Here is a 14,321-nt window from a genome sequence, read left to right on the forward strand (position 1 = left end):
AAAATATACCCTATTTCACAAAAATATGAATTACATCTGCCAACCAAAAAAAAAAATAAACAAACACCTCTGCAGCCAGCTATTTTAAATTTCTCTAAATAGGAATGCACCATGCTTTTTCAGACAAATATTTTTAAGGCTTATGATAATATTTAGTGGTTTTATCATAAAAAAAACCCCAGGAAAATACAGTCTTCCAAATTATATGCTTACCTTAAAATAGTTATCTCAGAATAAATGAGAAAAGTCAATGACACTGGAGTTTAAAGTGTTAAGCCCAACGTTAAAGTTGTTAAGCCCAAAACAAACCTGGCAGTATCTCTACATATGGACAGGTGAGGAGGCGGACAGAAGTTACTGTAGTCAGCATCAACAAGTGGTCACAGAGAAAATAATCTAATGTTGGAGGCTGAACAAATGTTTGTAGGTAGCTGAGCTTTGCAAGCTAGCTGTCAATACAAAGTAGAACCTTTATCAGCTTCACACTCAACATGTTGAACAATTTCAACTGCTCATAAGTAAAGTTATCAACTTTTCAAGTTGCCACACAAAGTTCAACAATGAGCACTTCTGCTGCTCAAACTTAGAGAGCTCTATTATCCACATGTCAACAAATATTGACCAATCAACCGTTCATGTGTAGGTACACAATATACTACAGTGTAAATATTTATTTTCACCTCAGCTTGAACAACATGACAGAAAATTAATGAAAATACTAAGACTACTAAATCACAGAGTACTCTAAAATGATAATTTTCTTTAAATGTTAGAAACAATCATTTTTTTTTTTTTTTGCAATGAGAGCTTGGAACTTTATTAACCACACACTTAAATAAAGCTACTTGCATGGATTATCACATAAGACCAAGGACTCCTGCCACCTTTGCCAAGAAAAGGCCAGGGCGAATATGTTATCACATTGAATATGCCACGGAAAAGCTTTGTTCTAGCTTCTTAAAAGATGTATATATCTGGGTGCTACTCACCGTTGGCTTAAAAAAAAATCCAAGACGATGACAAAACAGAATATTTTCCTTCTCTTCATTATACATTTTAAAAAATGTAATCCCCTCTCCATGATCTTGTCTTCAGATACACTTTAGATACAAGAGAGTCTTTCTTCTCATTTAACATCTAACGTGCTAGTCATGAAATGTCTTTACCTTAGACATCTTTAAGTCTTCTGATGTGAAACAATTGCTTCTTGGCAACAAATGCTACTCTGTATAAGAGGATGATTGCAGCATGTACCAAGGCTTTCTAAAAGGAATTTTTAACTAATCACTGCATGGCCAAGGTGTGATAAGCACAGCTAGCTCAAAATATTTATGTTGACAAAGCATTCTGGGACACAAAGAGGACCATATAAATACCTTGCTTCTTTTGCAGTGGTTTGCTGGTCACAGCAAGACTAGCTAAACTGTGACTAGTTAAAAGTCCCCAGAAAGAAAGGAATGTGTTTATTTTAGAGGACTCATTTGAGTGCCAAAATTAATGTGCCAGCATGAGCCATGTGAACCAGGACACCAGACCTCACAGATCAAAACAGAGAACTTGCCTCTAATGAATTTCATAGTACTTCAAAAGCAAAACTGAAGTTTGCTGAAAGACAGAACAGAGTTATGTGAAAAAATGTTGGTGAAAAGAGAAACTCCCTGGCCAAACAAATGTCACAGACTGACCTTAAAAACTTGCAGGCTTGACAGGATGATCACCCATGTCAAGAGATTTAGAATAAAATGATCCCTCAGCTTTGGACACAAGTACAGCTGAGGGATTGTAGGAATGGAAACACAATTACTGAACCATCTCTCAAAGATTCTGTACATCAAATGTGACAAATGACCTGCAAGATACAGTCCCCAACACATTATTTGACCAGGAGTTATCTTAACAAAATCCACCTTTAGGTACATTTATGGCAGAAAGGATCTCCACCTAAACTGAATGTTAGGCTACTTTCTAAGGGTGATTCCCAGTTATGGACACAAATGCACATACAGCTGCATGTTCCAATTACTATTCAAGAATGATTTAGCCAAAACATATAAACTTTAGAGGAATCGCTGACATGGTGCCAAGATGAAGAATAAATGCAAAGTGAAAAAGAAGCATCGTGATCAAAGAGGCATTTACAATACTTTTGATGTTAAATGCATACTGTAGTTGTTTTTGATTGCAGCATCGTCATATGGTAGCTATAATGCTATCATAGGCCAAAAATTAAATAAATAGATTACCTGCTAGGTAATAGGTCTGCCACTATGCACTGATACTCATTGTATCAAACCAATTATCACTGATGAAAAACTAACTGAATATTGGTGGGCTAATTACCAGTTAGGCAAGCATGATTTATAAACGTGAACCTTGAATTGTGGTTAACAGCTGTCACGCAGAGCCAAAACCTGTTTTCTAAAACCCTTACTAGCTCTCTAGCAATCCTGCTTTCCAAACATTTATCCACACATAGAGTTATGACTTATTAACTAAACATTTAACAAAGATAAAATCTAAAGTCAGTTAAAACAGTTCTAGTCAAACACAAAAAAGCACGATGTCCTTACAACTGTCATTAATTAAAAAGTAACACAAAAAATATAAACAAAAACCAACTTAGATTAAACAAATGATAATCACTCAAAACTGTCAACAGTTTTCATATCATCAGGTAACAGGTGTTAAAGCAGAGTAACATATTCAGACAATGGTGTAGTAATATACTTAGAAATAACTGGATCAAAATGCAGGATGATTCAAAAGAGAATGAAGCACAATCCAGAACAGCTGACCCAGCAACAACATTATCATATGAATGCATAGGTTCTTCAGTGACCGCATTATCATAACAAACATCTTTGTAAAGCAGGTGATCCAAACAGCGTTATCAGTTAACATCTAATTTTCATTGTTTATCACACTGCCTACACTTTCACACTTTTAAAGATCTTATATATAATTATCAACAGCTTTCTCCTCTCCTAGGAAATGTGTTCTTTAGTAAACTAAGAGTAATGTTCTCTGTATGATCATTACTTTAAGTAAATGTTTTAACAAATTTTCGGTCAACAAATGCTCAACGTGCACTTCCTTATATCACATGGTACACACCTGTCATCTTTTTCTTGCAAGACCCTTTGTAGCATCCCAAAGTTGATGGTTGATAAATAAGCTTCAAAATTTACATTTTAAATTTAACATGTTATGTAGGTTTTTGTAATATTTAGTTAGTGAACTACAATTAAAGGTTTTTTTTTTTTGTTTGCTCATTCTGCATAAATCACTGAAATGTAGTTAACAAGAATCGCTAGCTCAGCACAGTTTGCACTCAACCTAATATACACAGTAAAATGTTTAATATTAAAACTCTTCTACTATAAATGCTGCAATTTTGCTGCATCACATCTATTCCCATTTAAAAATATTTCACATATTAAAATATGTTCAGTGAATAAACACTGGCTGTTAAAATGAAATTTCTAAATGTGAGAAATAAAAAAAAAAATCTGGATTTTAGAGTGTCACAAGTCCATCTTTGGGTTTCTAAAAATTTGAGTTTCATAAAGATCTGGGTGTGACATATCACATGTATAGGGGCCGAACCTTTTGAATTCTTGCAGTTTTGCTTGGAGCCAAGTGACACCCAGTTCCCACCAGTTCACCTACACAGGATCTTTCACAGAAACACAGGCTGCTGTCTTTTCAGCAGAGTGGTGCAAGCCAGTAAGGGCTGAGAATGTGCTGACATGCATCCAGACACTTCTCCAACACACTTAACGCATCACACAACCACCTGATATACTTAGCAATGTTCATGACCTTTGCATGTTCAAAAGTTTCAGCCCATATACATGTGATGTGCATGGTCCCCAAACCAAACCTCCAGTAAACAGTATCAGGGAAAAGGTAAACTCCAGACCAAAAGCACAGACAGATGAAACTCGTTAATTTCAATGCAGCAGGTAGGTCAGGATAAAAGAATTCCCAATGACAGCAATACCTAATAAAGAGTTCCAGCTATAGTTAAATGACAGGTAGAACAAGCCAAAAGCCAAAAAAGGCAACAGGGAGGAGGAAACCCTTAGTAAAAGCCTCAACTATCAAAGAAGATAGTAGCCAACCTGGCGTGGGATACAATCAACTGTCAGTACTACCTCAATAACATGGCCTTGCAGTTATCACTAGAACAGGGCATGATCTCGAGGTGAAAGTTTTGATAATATAAAGTCTAAAATCATTGAAAATAGATCCAACCGCTTTAGACGAGCTTCATATCGGTTTTTATAAAATAGCACCACATTAGTCATTGCGCCATATCTACCAGTGTTAGTAGCTTGTAGTTCTTATCTCCCATCACAGGTGCCAGTGTTTTGGAGTAGTTTTTACACCAAGGTATCTAAAACGAGGAATTCTGACGAACAGTCCAGTTTGATGTACTTGTTGAATGATAGAGATCCTTGATAGGACATAGTTCTGAACCTTGTGACTCAACGATAAGTTTTATTTTTCACAACTATAATATCATGCACCTTTAACAACTCACTAGTCTTGGCATTACTTGATAATGCAGCGTCCTCCAAGTGTTCACATTGTTGTGTTATCAGTCACTGAATTATGATCAGACCAGCATCAGCAATGTGCTGTATATTCATGGGCCGGTGTGTGTGTCTGAGTGCATTGTGCATATCACTTTGTCTGCAGAGCATTTTTCATGCTTATGTACGAAGTAAATGTACTTGCATAGGCGACAATGAATTTGTGATTACATTTTGTGAATGAAAAAACATAATAAGTATTTATCTTCAACTGTATTTGTGTCTATGTACATGTGATGCTTCAACTTTCCTTGCATGATGCCTAAGATGTGATCCAGTCTCCAAGGGCAGATAACATAGCTGATGCTGGTGCTGAAAACATCTACAGACTAACATATCCAATCTTTGATGAAGTGATGAATTGTAAAGCAATCCTGATACAAAATATGATATTGTCACTGATACTGATGATCAAGCACTAAAATGTTAAGCAGCTGCACAGGACTGCTTTCAGTCTCACCACAGGACAACAGTAGGAAGGATTGTACTGACATGGAAAATTTTGTTGTTTGAGCACAAACGGATGCAGCAGAGAAACAGCCCTCATGGAGGACTGTGCAGACTTGAAAATGGCAGTGTGTCAATGACAGTGTGTCATTGGCTTGAGATCCAAATAATGCACATACTGGTATAGTCTGAAAAAAACAACCAAAACAATGTCACGAAAAATGAGCTCTGCTAGAATAAGTTGCTGTCAGCTGTATGACACAGGAAAAGTTTATTGTTAGCGAAATATATGCTTTTTCCTTCAATTTCTAGCTCTCTTCTTTAGTCATTTCTCAATCTAGCAGCTTGCTTACCTGCATTATATTTGTTTCGGTGAATACAATTCAGTCATTTACAGCATTCCTTAATTCCTCAAAGTTAAAAAACAAAACAAAACCACAATCTGTTGAAAAACTCCATGGGTGAATAAGAAATTCTGAACAATAAAAAGTTAACACTAATGTATGGGCAAGTCATCTGTACAAGTGACTGCATATGCTGAAGAATCTCTTCATGGTCATTAGTAATAAATTGAAGAAACCCAACTAACACTTGTTAAAAGAAAAACTTTCAGTTACCTCCCCCTAGCATTCACAATTATATGTTGGATATCTGCTTAATGGCCTTCATGTATTTAAACAGAGGATTTAAGTCCCCCCAGCCACCCTAACCCCACAATCCAATGCAGAAAATGAAGAGAAAATTTGTAAAAGGACAATATGGTGAAAGTAAATGCGACTGCTAGAAAAACACTTGGTACAACTGCCTCACCAGATGTTATCTCCATGTACACAACCATTATTTCTTTCGTTTCCAGCAGTCAGGGTGCTGCTGTTTCTGCTGCGCAGCTCTAACCTTGGCTTTCTCCTGGAACTCCTTTTTCTTTCCTGGGTCAAGCTGGTTCCACTCTTTACTTAGCATAGTGCTGATCTCCCTGTTGTAGATCACCATCATAATCATCATCAAAACAACAAATGCATGCTGCCGATATTACAGCTCACACCATGCTGCTGACAGATTGTTAAAATAAAGTGTGACTGTCTAGGCAGATGATCTTCATTGTCTAACTGGTTGTTTTGCTTTTATTTTTTTTTTTTGTTTAAGCTGGATAAACTCTCAAACTGAAATGCTATATGACACGAGAGGAGGTCGCTCCATTCCCATCAGGATATTTTCTCACCATCAAGAGTATGATCATTATGGCTCCTGCTTATCACACTGCTCAATAAAAATGGTCACCTTAAGAAGTGGTTTTCTACCCTTCTCTAACTCTCCTAACCCATGAAAACAAATTATGATTCTCCTCTTTTTTTGAATTCTAGGAACATGTGTCTTGCATGCATTAGGATACTGTTATTTTTAGAAGACAGAAGAAAGATGACAAAGAGATGACCTGTGTACCTATTGTCAGTTTTTGGGTACTTCTGACTCAGTTCGGGCCGCTTGATTTGTGACCACATCATGAAGGAGTTCATTGGCCGCTTGCCTTTGGCATCCCCTTGAAGGTGTTGCCCTTTTGGTGCCATCTGTTTGCCAGAGGAGACCTCTTGACTTTTCTTCTGCAAGTAGGCATCGTGACAAATACTGCTTCTGCACTCAAGTTTTGAAAAAAAAAGTCTCCGTCAAAAGTGGAGTGTGTGGTTGATAAAGTTCTAAGCTCTCATTGCAAAAAAAAAAACAAACAACAAAAAAAACAACAACAACAAAAAGCACAAAAAACCCCACCAAAAAACCCCAACAAAACCAACAACAACAAAGGAGGATTTAAAAATTGAAAGCAACTGAAAATTCACAGCCTCTGTATTTGATGACTCTTGCACAAGTGTACAAGAATGCATGGGGAAGATAATTTTAAACAAAAGAGGAAAGAATGAATCTTAAGAACAAAAGACAAGAATGAGGAGAAACAGGGGAAACAAACAATTTTGACAATAGACTTCAACTTTTCGGACAACAGCTAATAGGATATTTCAATGCATATTTCAAATGACTCTGAGACTGACACAAGTGGAATTTGAGGTGTCAGAAACCTTCAAAAAGAAGCAAGAAATTTAATAAATGATCTTCAGTTACCTGCTGGGCCATGGTACTGAGAGCATAGATAGCAGAAGTGTCCAATGGACTGAGATCCGACCTGAAAATAAGGCAAAGACATAAGCTCTATATACCTTTCTAGAATGCTTAATTTCTTCTGTGACTTTCTTTGGATCAGGCAGATGTCATTCCAAACATACAAAAATCAAAAAACAAAATCTAAAGAAACCAGGTCGTGTTTAAAGATTCTACTTGCAAAGAGAAAACTTACCTTGGACTTAACGATGTCATATGAGGACTGGGGGCTGTGGAAGATGGGCTGGGGGGAGTTGGAGCATGGCGGTTCATGTACACCTGTGGGTCCGATGGAGTTGGTGTAGCCACCTTTTCTCCTGTTGGAACCCTGTTGATTAACAAACAGATCATTAAACTAAAATGAACTTTATATTTTAAGTGAAATGCGGACAAATTCTATAGTAATAAAAATGATAGCTAATGTCTTACCTGTTTATAAGGTAATCTCCCATTGATAAGCCAAAGTACAATAGCAAAAAGTCAAAGATTTAATATTTGTCACTTTCATGGAAAATTAACATAAAAATATGTATTTATTCTTGCACAGATGCATCTGAAGACATATACTGAAAATGGGAGAAAAGTGGAGGAAGAAAAACATGAAATGCAAATCGTATTTAAGAGGTCTGCAGATCTGTTATATGGGAAGGAGTGCAGCAAATTATCGAATGAAAATCTGAACCAGGAAGTTTTCTGGCAGAATGAAAAACACCAAATCAACAATTCCTTGCTCAAAATTCTATTGCTTGTTACTCTATTACAAGCTGTTAATTCAAAGGAAAAAAGGCCTCATGTAGACTGAGGTATTGTTCTTATACTTTTATCTGATATCTTGATCAGTCTGGGGGAACAAACATTAAATAAATTATAAATTATAACTTGGGCTTCAGGAGTACAATTCAACCCACAAATTCAGGCGTGTCATTTATTACTGCATAATGGTCATATACTAGCAGCAATAGCACAAAAGAAAAAAAAAGTGATGTAATCAGAGGCCTCCTGATATGCAGTGGGAAGAAACATAAAATGAGGTATTTTCTTGAAGAAAAACGAGAAAGAGAAGGGAGGCGGAAGTGAGGGAGAAAGGATAAAGAGAGAAGAGGGGAAGGAAAGGAGGAAGAAACTGGCAAGGGAAACAATTCAGCCCCCCCCCCCCCAAGATTACACAGGCTTACCTCTGCTGGTCCCAGTCAATTGGTTTTGGCTGCAGCAAGGGGCTCTGTGGACCAGTGGCGATATTTGCAAACTGCATTAGCCGCTGGTCCTGATAACCCAAGTCCGTTTGCTGCTGCAATGATGGTGGTCTATTTTTGGCCTCCGCTGTAGCTTTTGTTCTTTCCCATCGTGTCTCCACTTTCCTGTGCTGGGGCTCGTCCAGCAAAAGTGGCAAAGATTTGGTCCTAATATTCTCTTCATATTTTTCTTCACTGATATGCACATTTGAAACTGGGGATTCTTCCCGTCTCTCCAATGTTGGGATTTGCCCTGGAAAAGTGCTTTTATTAGCAATCTTTCTCAACAAAAGGACATAATAATCTCAGAAATTTAAAATAATAGAGTCATAATAAATTATGATCTCTTTTGAAGCAAAGAAGCTACAAAGCATCAGGATTTGTGCCATGCTGTAAACATACTGGGTCATGAAATCAGCATGTATGATGGTGAGTATTGCCATCTTCTCTTGGTTCTTGCTGCATACTAGTTGCAGATGAAATCTTCGCTAGCTTTACTAGCTGGAGGAACAGAAGGTATGTTCACATTCTTACCCCAAAACACTATCTGACAAAAAAAAAAAAAAGAAAAAAAAAAAAGAGAGAGACACACACACAGACAGACAGACAGACAGTAAGAAAGAAATAAGATGCAGAATCAAGTAAAGGGCACAAAGGGTTTTGAATTCTTCTGCAATTTTAAATGGAGTAATAAATTCATTGGATTTCCCTGGATTTGAAGATGAAAGACATGAAAAAATATAAATTAAGAAGGTTCATCAAAGCTTTTCCTACCTATTGGTATTACTGGCTGATCTGGTATCACAGTTATGGCTGCAACACCCTCTGGACACTTCCTGCGCTGAATGTGATACTTCAAGCCATTGTTACTGTCACACATAAATTTAAATAAACAGCTTTCATACACAAAGCAATGCAAATATACCCGACATGTGAAAGTATAAATGATTCCCACTCTTTAATCAAATGTAGCAAATTCAAATTTAGAAAGATGTGGTTGATCAACTTCCATTGTCTACACTTGAATGTGAGAGGGAATAAGAGAAAGGTTGGTATTTATCACCAAGTCACTGGCTTGAACTATATCATCACAAAGCAACAAGCCACAAACTACAGATGCCGCATACTCAGAAACAGTAGTCTGCCTAAGATGAGTTCTAAACCCAGGACCCCAACACCCAATGGTCTGGTGAGAAGCACTCAGCTATTGTTGCACTGGAAGCCCAGAAAGTGGGAAGAATAGGAGGGTTCTTGTGTGTGCCTGAATATTTCTTGCCTTTTGTGATTATACAGCCATACAACAAGACACAGAAACTCATTTATGTTTTCTCAAGGGTGTTAGCTTGTATTACATCCCTTATTTTCCAGCACATGTATAAATCCTTCTTACAGACAACCACATTCTCTGGCAATTTAAGACATAAAATGATTAGGTTAGTCATATATAAAAGGTAGCAAGCTGGTCACAATATTTGTTTGTTTGTTTAAATATGGAAACAAGATAGAGCCAAATACAAAAATAAAAAGCCTAACATCCACAATCAGAAGATCCAGCGAGAAGTATAAAAGCAAAACCAGTGAAATAGAACCTGAAAAGTGAGAAAGTAAAGTTTCATAGTGACGAACCAGACAAGCTGAAAAATGTGAGAGAGGGGTTGGGGGTGGGGAAGAAAGGTCAACTTTGGAACGGGTTCTTCGGTCCAAGATCTTTTACAGTTCATCGTGCCTAGAAAACCTTGCGCGCACCTTTTGAACTCTCTGCGGCAGCGGTCGCAGCGGAAGTTTGCGGCGTCGGGGGAGTGGGTCTTGACGTGGTAGCGGAGTCCAGGAGCGCTAGAGAAGAGCTTTTTGCACCCGGGGTGGGGGCACATCCGCTGCTTCTGTGGGGCAGCCCGGTCTTTCTCCTTCTCGTACTCGATCATCCGCCGGGACTTGAGGTGCCGTCGCTTGCCCTCGCCAGCAGGGGGCGACTGCAGCACCATCGGGGGCACGACGAGGGGCATCTGCGTGGGCATCTCTGCCGCTGTGTTCGCTGCCCACGACGCGTCATCCTGTGGCCACGGAGAACCGTTATTAGTTACTACAGCAGCACAACGGACCTTTCAGATCCGCAAACAAGAAAATGCATGCACTTTGAAAGACTAACAGATGTACGAACATTAATGACTTCAAAAAATAACATAAATAAACAAGAAATAGAGTAAAATAAAATAAACAAAATACAGTATAAACAAAGCAAAACAAATGAAGCAAAAATAATTATTTAAAACGTTCGTTACAAATTTCTAATCCCAACAGTGCCACAGATATGCAGGTATCATACATGGGCAATCTAATGTGACTGTTTCCCATCACGTAGTAGCGTAAATCACGTAAACGTGCTCCGAATCACGTGCAGAAAAGTTGCCAAGGAAGTCGGAACGAACACGAATCGACGTCGGGTATAAATAAAGCGGGTTGAGGGGTCTGACAACATCGGAGGCCACAAAACAAAGACACTGTGTAGTTAGTTTGAGGCAAGAAAACCGAAAAACGATTTACGTTATTAGGTCTGTGACAATTTTCTGTGCATAAAGCATGGCGATGATAATTAAAACAACTTCTGAACAGCAAGGATCAAGATTACAATATTAGTACACGTGCCTTGAGGTGTACTTCTACTGCTAGTCACTGACACCAATCCCCTTCCCTGTAAATTTATGCAGAAGTCTAAAAATATATAAAACAATTTAAACTGACTTGAAATCTCCACACACACCCCACCCCCCACAAAAAAAAGGGAAAAAATTATCTCAGGGTTGCATTTAACCCCTTACATTTTAGGGATGAGAAGCCCTGTCACCTGGATACAGAGGTGTCCAACTGTGTCGTTGTTAAGGTGGATGGGTGCAACTCAGGGACATCTTTAACAAGACTCATATTGCCCAGGGTGACAATGTTTGGCAAACTTGTTTGTCTCTGTGACCATCAGGTAAACATTCGCCAACCATAGTTACACATTTGTTGATGTTTGAAGAAGGCCGTAGCCTGTGACATCCCATTCTCCCTCTGAAAACTTCCTCACATGTTTTACACCGGTTAGCTGATTTACCAGGGCAGACGCCGTATCCTAGACAAGGTGAACCACTCACTGCGGCACCCTTCTGCCTGGTGCTTCTTCTTCGTTACCAGACACCCATCGGTGCCAGTGAGGAAATCCTGACTTGTCAGCACCAGTGAAAAAGGAAAGGAGATGTTTACCAAGCAACCACTGCATTTTTTGAAAGATATTCAGCACTTTTCCTGGGTCTGAAATTCTCCAGTTAAACAAAGATAAAAAAATATTAAAACTAATACTAAAGAAAATAATATTTTTGTATGCGTTCGTTCGTTTTGTACCTTGTTTAAAGAGGGGCGGGGGACAAAGTCACTAAATGCCTGCTTCGCTTTTTTTTTCTTTGGCATCTTTCGCCGTAATCGACAAAAGCACGGTTTATTTTAAAATTGTGTTCTTAATTTGTGTACAAACATACAGTTGATGCTTTGATACATTTTTTGTTATGAACTTTTAAAATTGCACACACTGCCTCTTTGAAGCGAGCATAACTCTAGTCATTAATTATTCAGATCGGTTCAGTTCTTTGGAAGAAAAAAAAAAAAAGAAAGAAAAAAAAAGAAAAAAGACCAAAAAATCCCAAATTATTCCCAAACTGTCCGGTAGGTTAGAGCGAAGGGTGGAAAAGGATTCCAGTTCCCTGTCCGCAGGAGGACCAACCGTCAGGGTCACTACAATCAACGGTCAACGCTCGCTCTCTGTCTGCATCCTTCCCCTTTACTCACGCCCCCCACCTCCACCGTCAGTTACACCCACGTGGCTACTGATTGATGACGTGTCACGAGCCAGCCCCTGGCTTAGCGGTCCGCCCCATCTCAGTGGGCGGAACTGGGGCGGGGCCTGGAGAAGAGCTGGGCGAGTACTTCCCGTCTCCATCCCTGTCACCTCGGCTTTGACGGACAAGTGGTCCGTGATCGACACGACGACAAGCAGTCACCAGAGAGCGTGGACACACGGTGGGACTCACTAGCAATAATTATCTTTGCGAAGAGTAACTACTCCAAGAAAAAAGCAGACAAAAAGTAATCAAAGCTAGATAAATACTGATAAATAATAATAATAATAATAAAACCCCAAAACCACCATTCCCGTTATACAACTCAAGAGTCAAACCACAAACGCTCTATTAAAATTGTAAATTATAAAAATCAAATTCTTTCAATTTATTTTTCAGGTAGACTACACCTACGACAATTTCAGACTTTTTTAAAATAATGTTGACAACAAAGTCTTTTTTTTTTAATTAAAAGAGAAAATAATTCAAAATATAAAATTGGTTTCCAGAATTTTAAACAATCTACTCTTTGCCAAACGAGTCTTAAAAAAGAGAGAGTGTGTGTTCCTGATCATAATGTACATCTATTTTAAAGCAGAAAACTTTTCTTTTACGATGTTTTTTTTAGTGCAGGATGACCGTCATTATAAATTAGAGGAAGCAGGAAACGGGAAGAAAGTTTTCATTGTTTATTGAGTGACAGTATTGTTGAGCCATGCGGAAATTGTACACCCCAGATTTCCTCATTAATAAAAAAAAAAAAACAAAACAAAACCACATGAATACTACAAAGCACCCATCTATTCAAATCATAATGACAGAGCGACTACCCTGCATAAATTGTACCTGGAGACAGAGTGAATGGTAGCCATGACGCCGCTGTTAAAACACCAAACGACAAGAAAAGTTCTATTTTTGGAAGACAAATCATGACATATGAAAGCTATACGAGTTTTTTTAATGTGAGATAAAGAAGTTTGTCTAATACATGACAAGGTGTATGGAAGCTGTGCGAGGTATGACGTGGTGATGTACAGACGCGAGAGGTATGACGTGGTGATGTACAGACGCGTGAGGAATGACGTGTGTGATGATGTACAGACGCGTGAGGTATGACGTGTGTGATGTACAGACGCGTGAGGAATGGCGTGATGATGTACAGACGCGTGAGGTATGACGTGATGATGTACAGACGCGTGAGGAATGACGTGATGTACAGACGCGTGAGGTATGACGTGGTGATGTACAGACGCGTGAGGTATGACGTGGTGATGTACAGACGCGTGAGGTATGACGTGGTGATGTACAGACGCGTGAGGTATGACGTGGTGATGTACAAACGCGTGAGGTATGACGTGATGATGTACAGACGCGTGAGGTATGACGTGGTGATGTACAGACGCTTGAGGTATGACGTGGTGATGTACAGACGCGAGGTATGACGTGGTGATGTACAGACGCGAGGTACGACGTGTGAAATATGACGTGATGTACAGATACGTGAAGTACAGACTGAAATATCACGTGATGTACAGACGCGAGAAGTATGATGTGATGTACAGACGTCCTGTGAGGTATGACGTAATGTACAAACGTCGTGTGATGTATGACGTGATGTACAGAATCTGTGAGATTCAGGTAGAGTGTCGGAGACTTCACACAAAGGTAAAAGCAGTGTGACATAACACCAAACGTCGACAGAGACTTTGAACAAGCGCAGTGTGACGTTTGCTGTACAGGAGTAACATATACAAGGGAGCTGCGCCAGGAGAGTTGTGACGCATGATGGTTGGGAGTATTGAAGATGACAGTTGGTTTGTCGTGACGTTTTATGAGTGCGAGTATCACATAGAAGAAAGTTGATGTGCCCCATGGGACCAGTGTACGATGAGACCTCAGGGAGCTACAGAGCCCAGCTGCAGAAGTTGAGTCTGGGATGTGACGTGTCGTACGTCGACTATGAGATCTAATAAACTGCTTTGCGAGCAGGGGACATAATCCGCGCGCACACACACACCGAGAAAGCC

At 39.0% G+C, this 14,321-nt stretch overlaps 1 protein-coding gene across 11 annotated transcripts in view; it reads right to left on the minus strand.

Annotated features, from left to right (window-relative positions):
• LOC112571753 overlaps positions 1-14,321 on the minus strand; it is a 28,977-nt gene that overhangs the window by 4,087 nt on the left and 10,569 nt on the right. For 8 of the 11 annotated variants that reach the window (XM_025251019.1, XM_025251018.1, XM_025251021.1 and 5 more), the window contains 8 exons: positions 10,172-10,476; positions 9,200-9,294; positions 8,369-8,678; positions 7,390-7,521; positions 7,158-7,218; positions 6,486-6,679; positions 5,856-6,018; positions 657-5,233 (listed from right to left, as the gene is read on the minus strand). In XM_025251019.1, coding sequence (XP_025106804.1) covers positions 5,883-6,018; positions 6,486-6,679; positions 7,158-7,218; positions 7,390-7,521; positions 8,369-8,678; positions 9,200-9,294; positions 10,172-10,440 — 1,197 coding nt within the window. In that variant the 5' untranslated portion in view covers positions 10,441-10,476 and the 3' untranslated portion in view covers positions 657-5,233; positions 5,856-5,882. Of the gene's footprint in view, positions 1-309; positions 5,234-5,855; positions 6,019-6,485; positions 6,680-7,157; positions 7,219-7,389; positions 7,522-8,368; positions 8,679-9,199; positions 9,295-10,171; positions 10,477-14,321 lie in introns of those variants that run through there. The other 3 variants (XR_003100879.1, XM_025251017.1, XM_025251023.1) reach the window with 3 other exon arrangements.

Source organism: Pomacea canaliculata, linkage group LG9, assembly GCF_003073045.1.
Source record: "Pomacea canaliculata isolate SZHN2017 linkage group LG9, ASM307304v1, whole genome shotgun sequence".
NCBI lineage: Eukaryota > Metazoa > Mollusca > Gastropoda > Architaenioglossa > Ampullariidae > Pomacea > Pomacea canaliculata.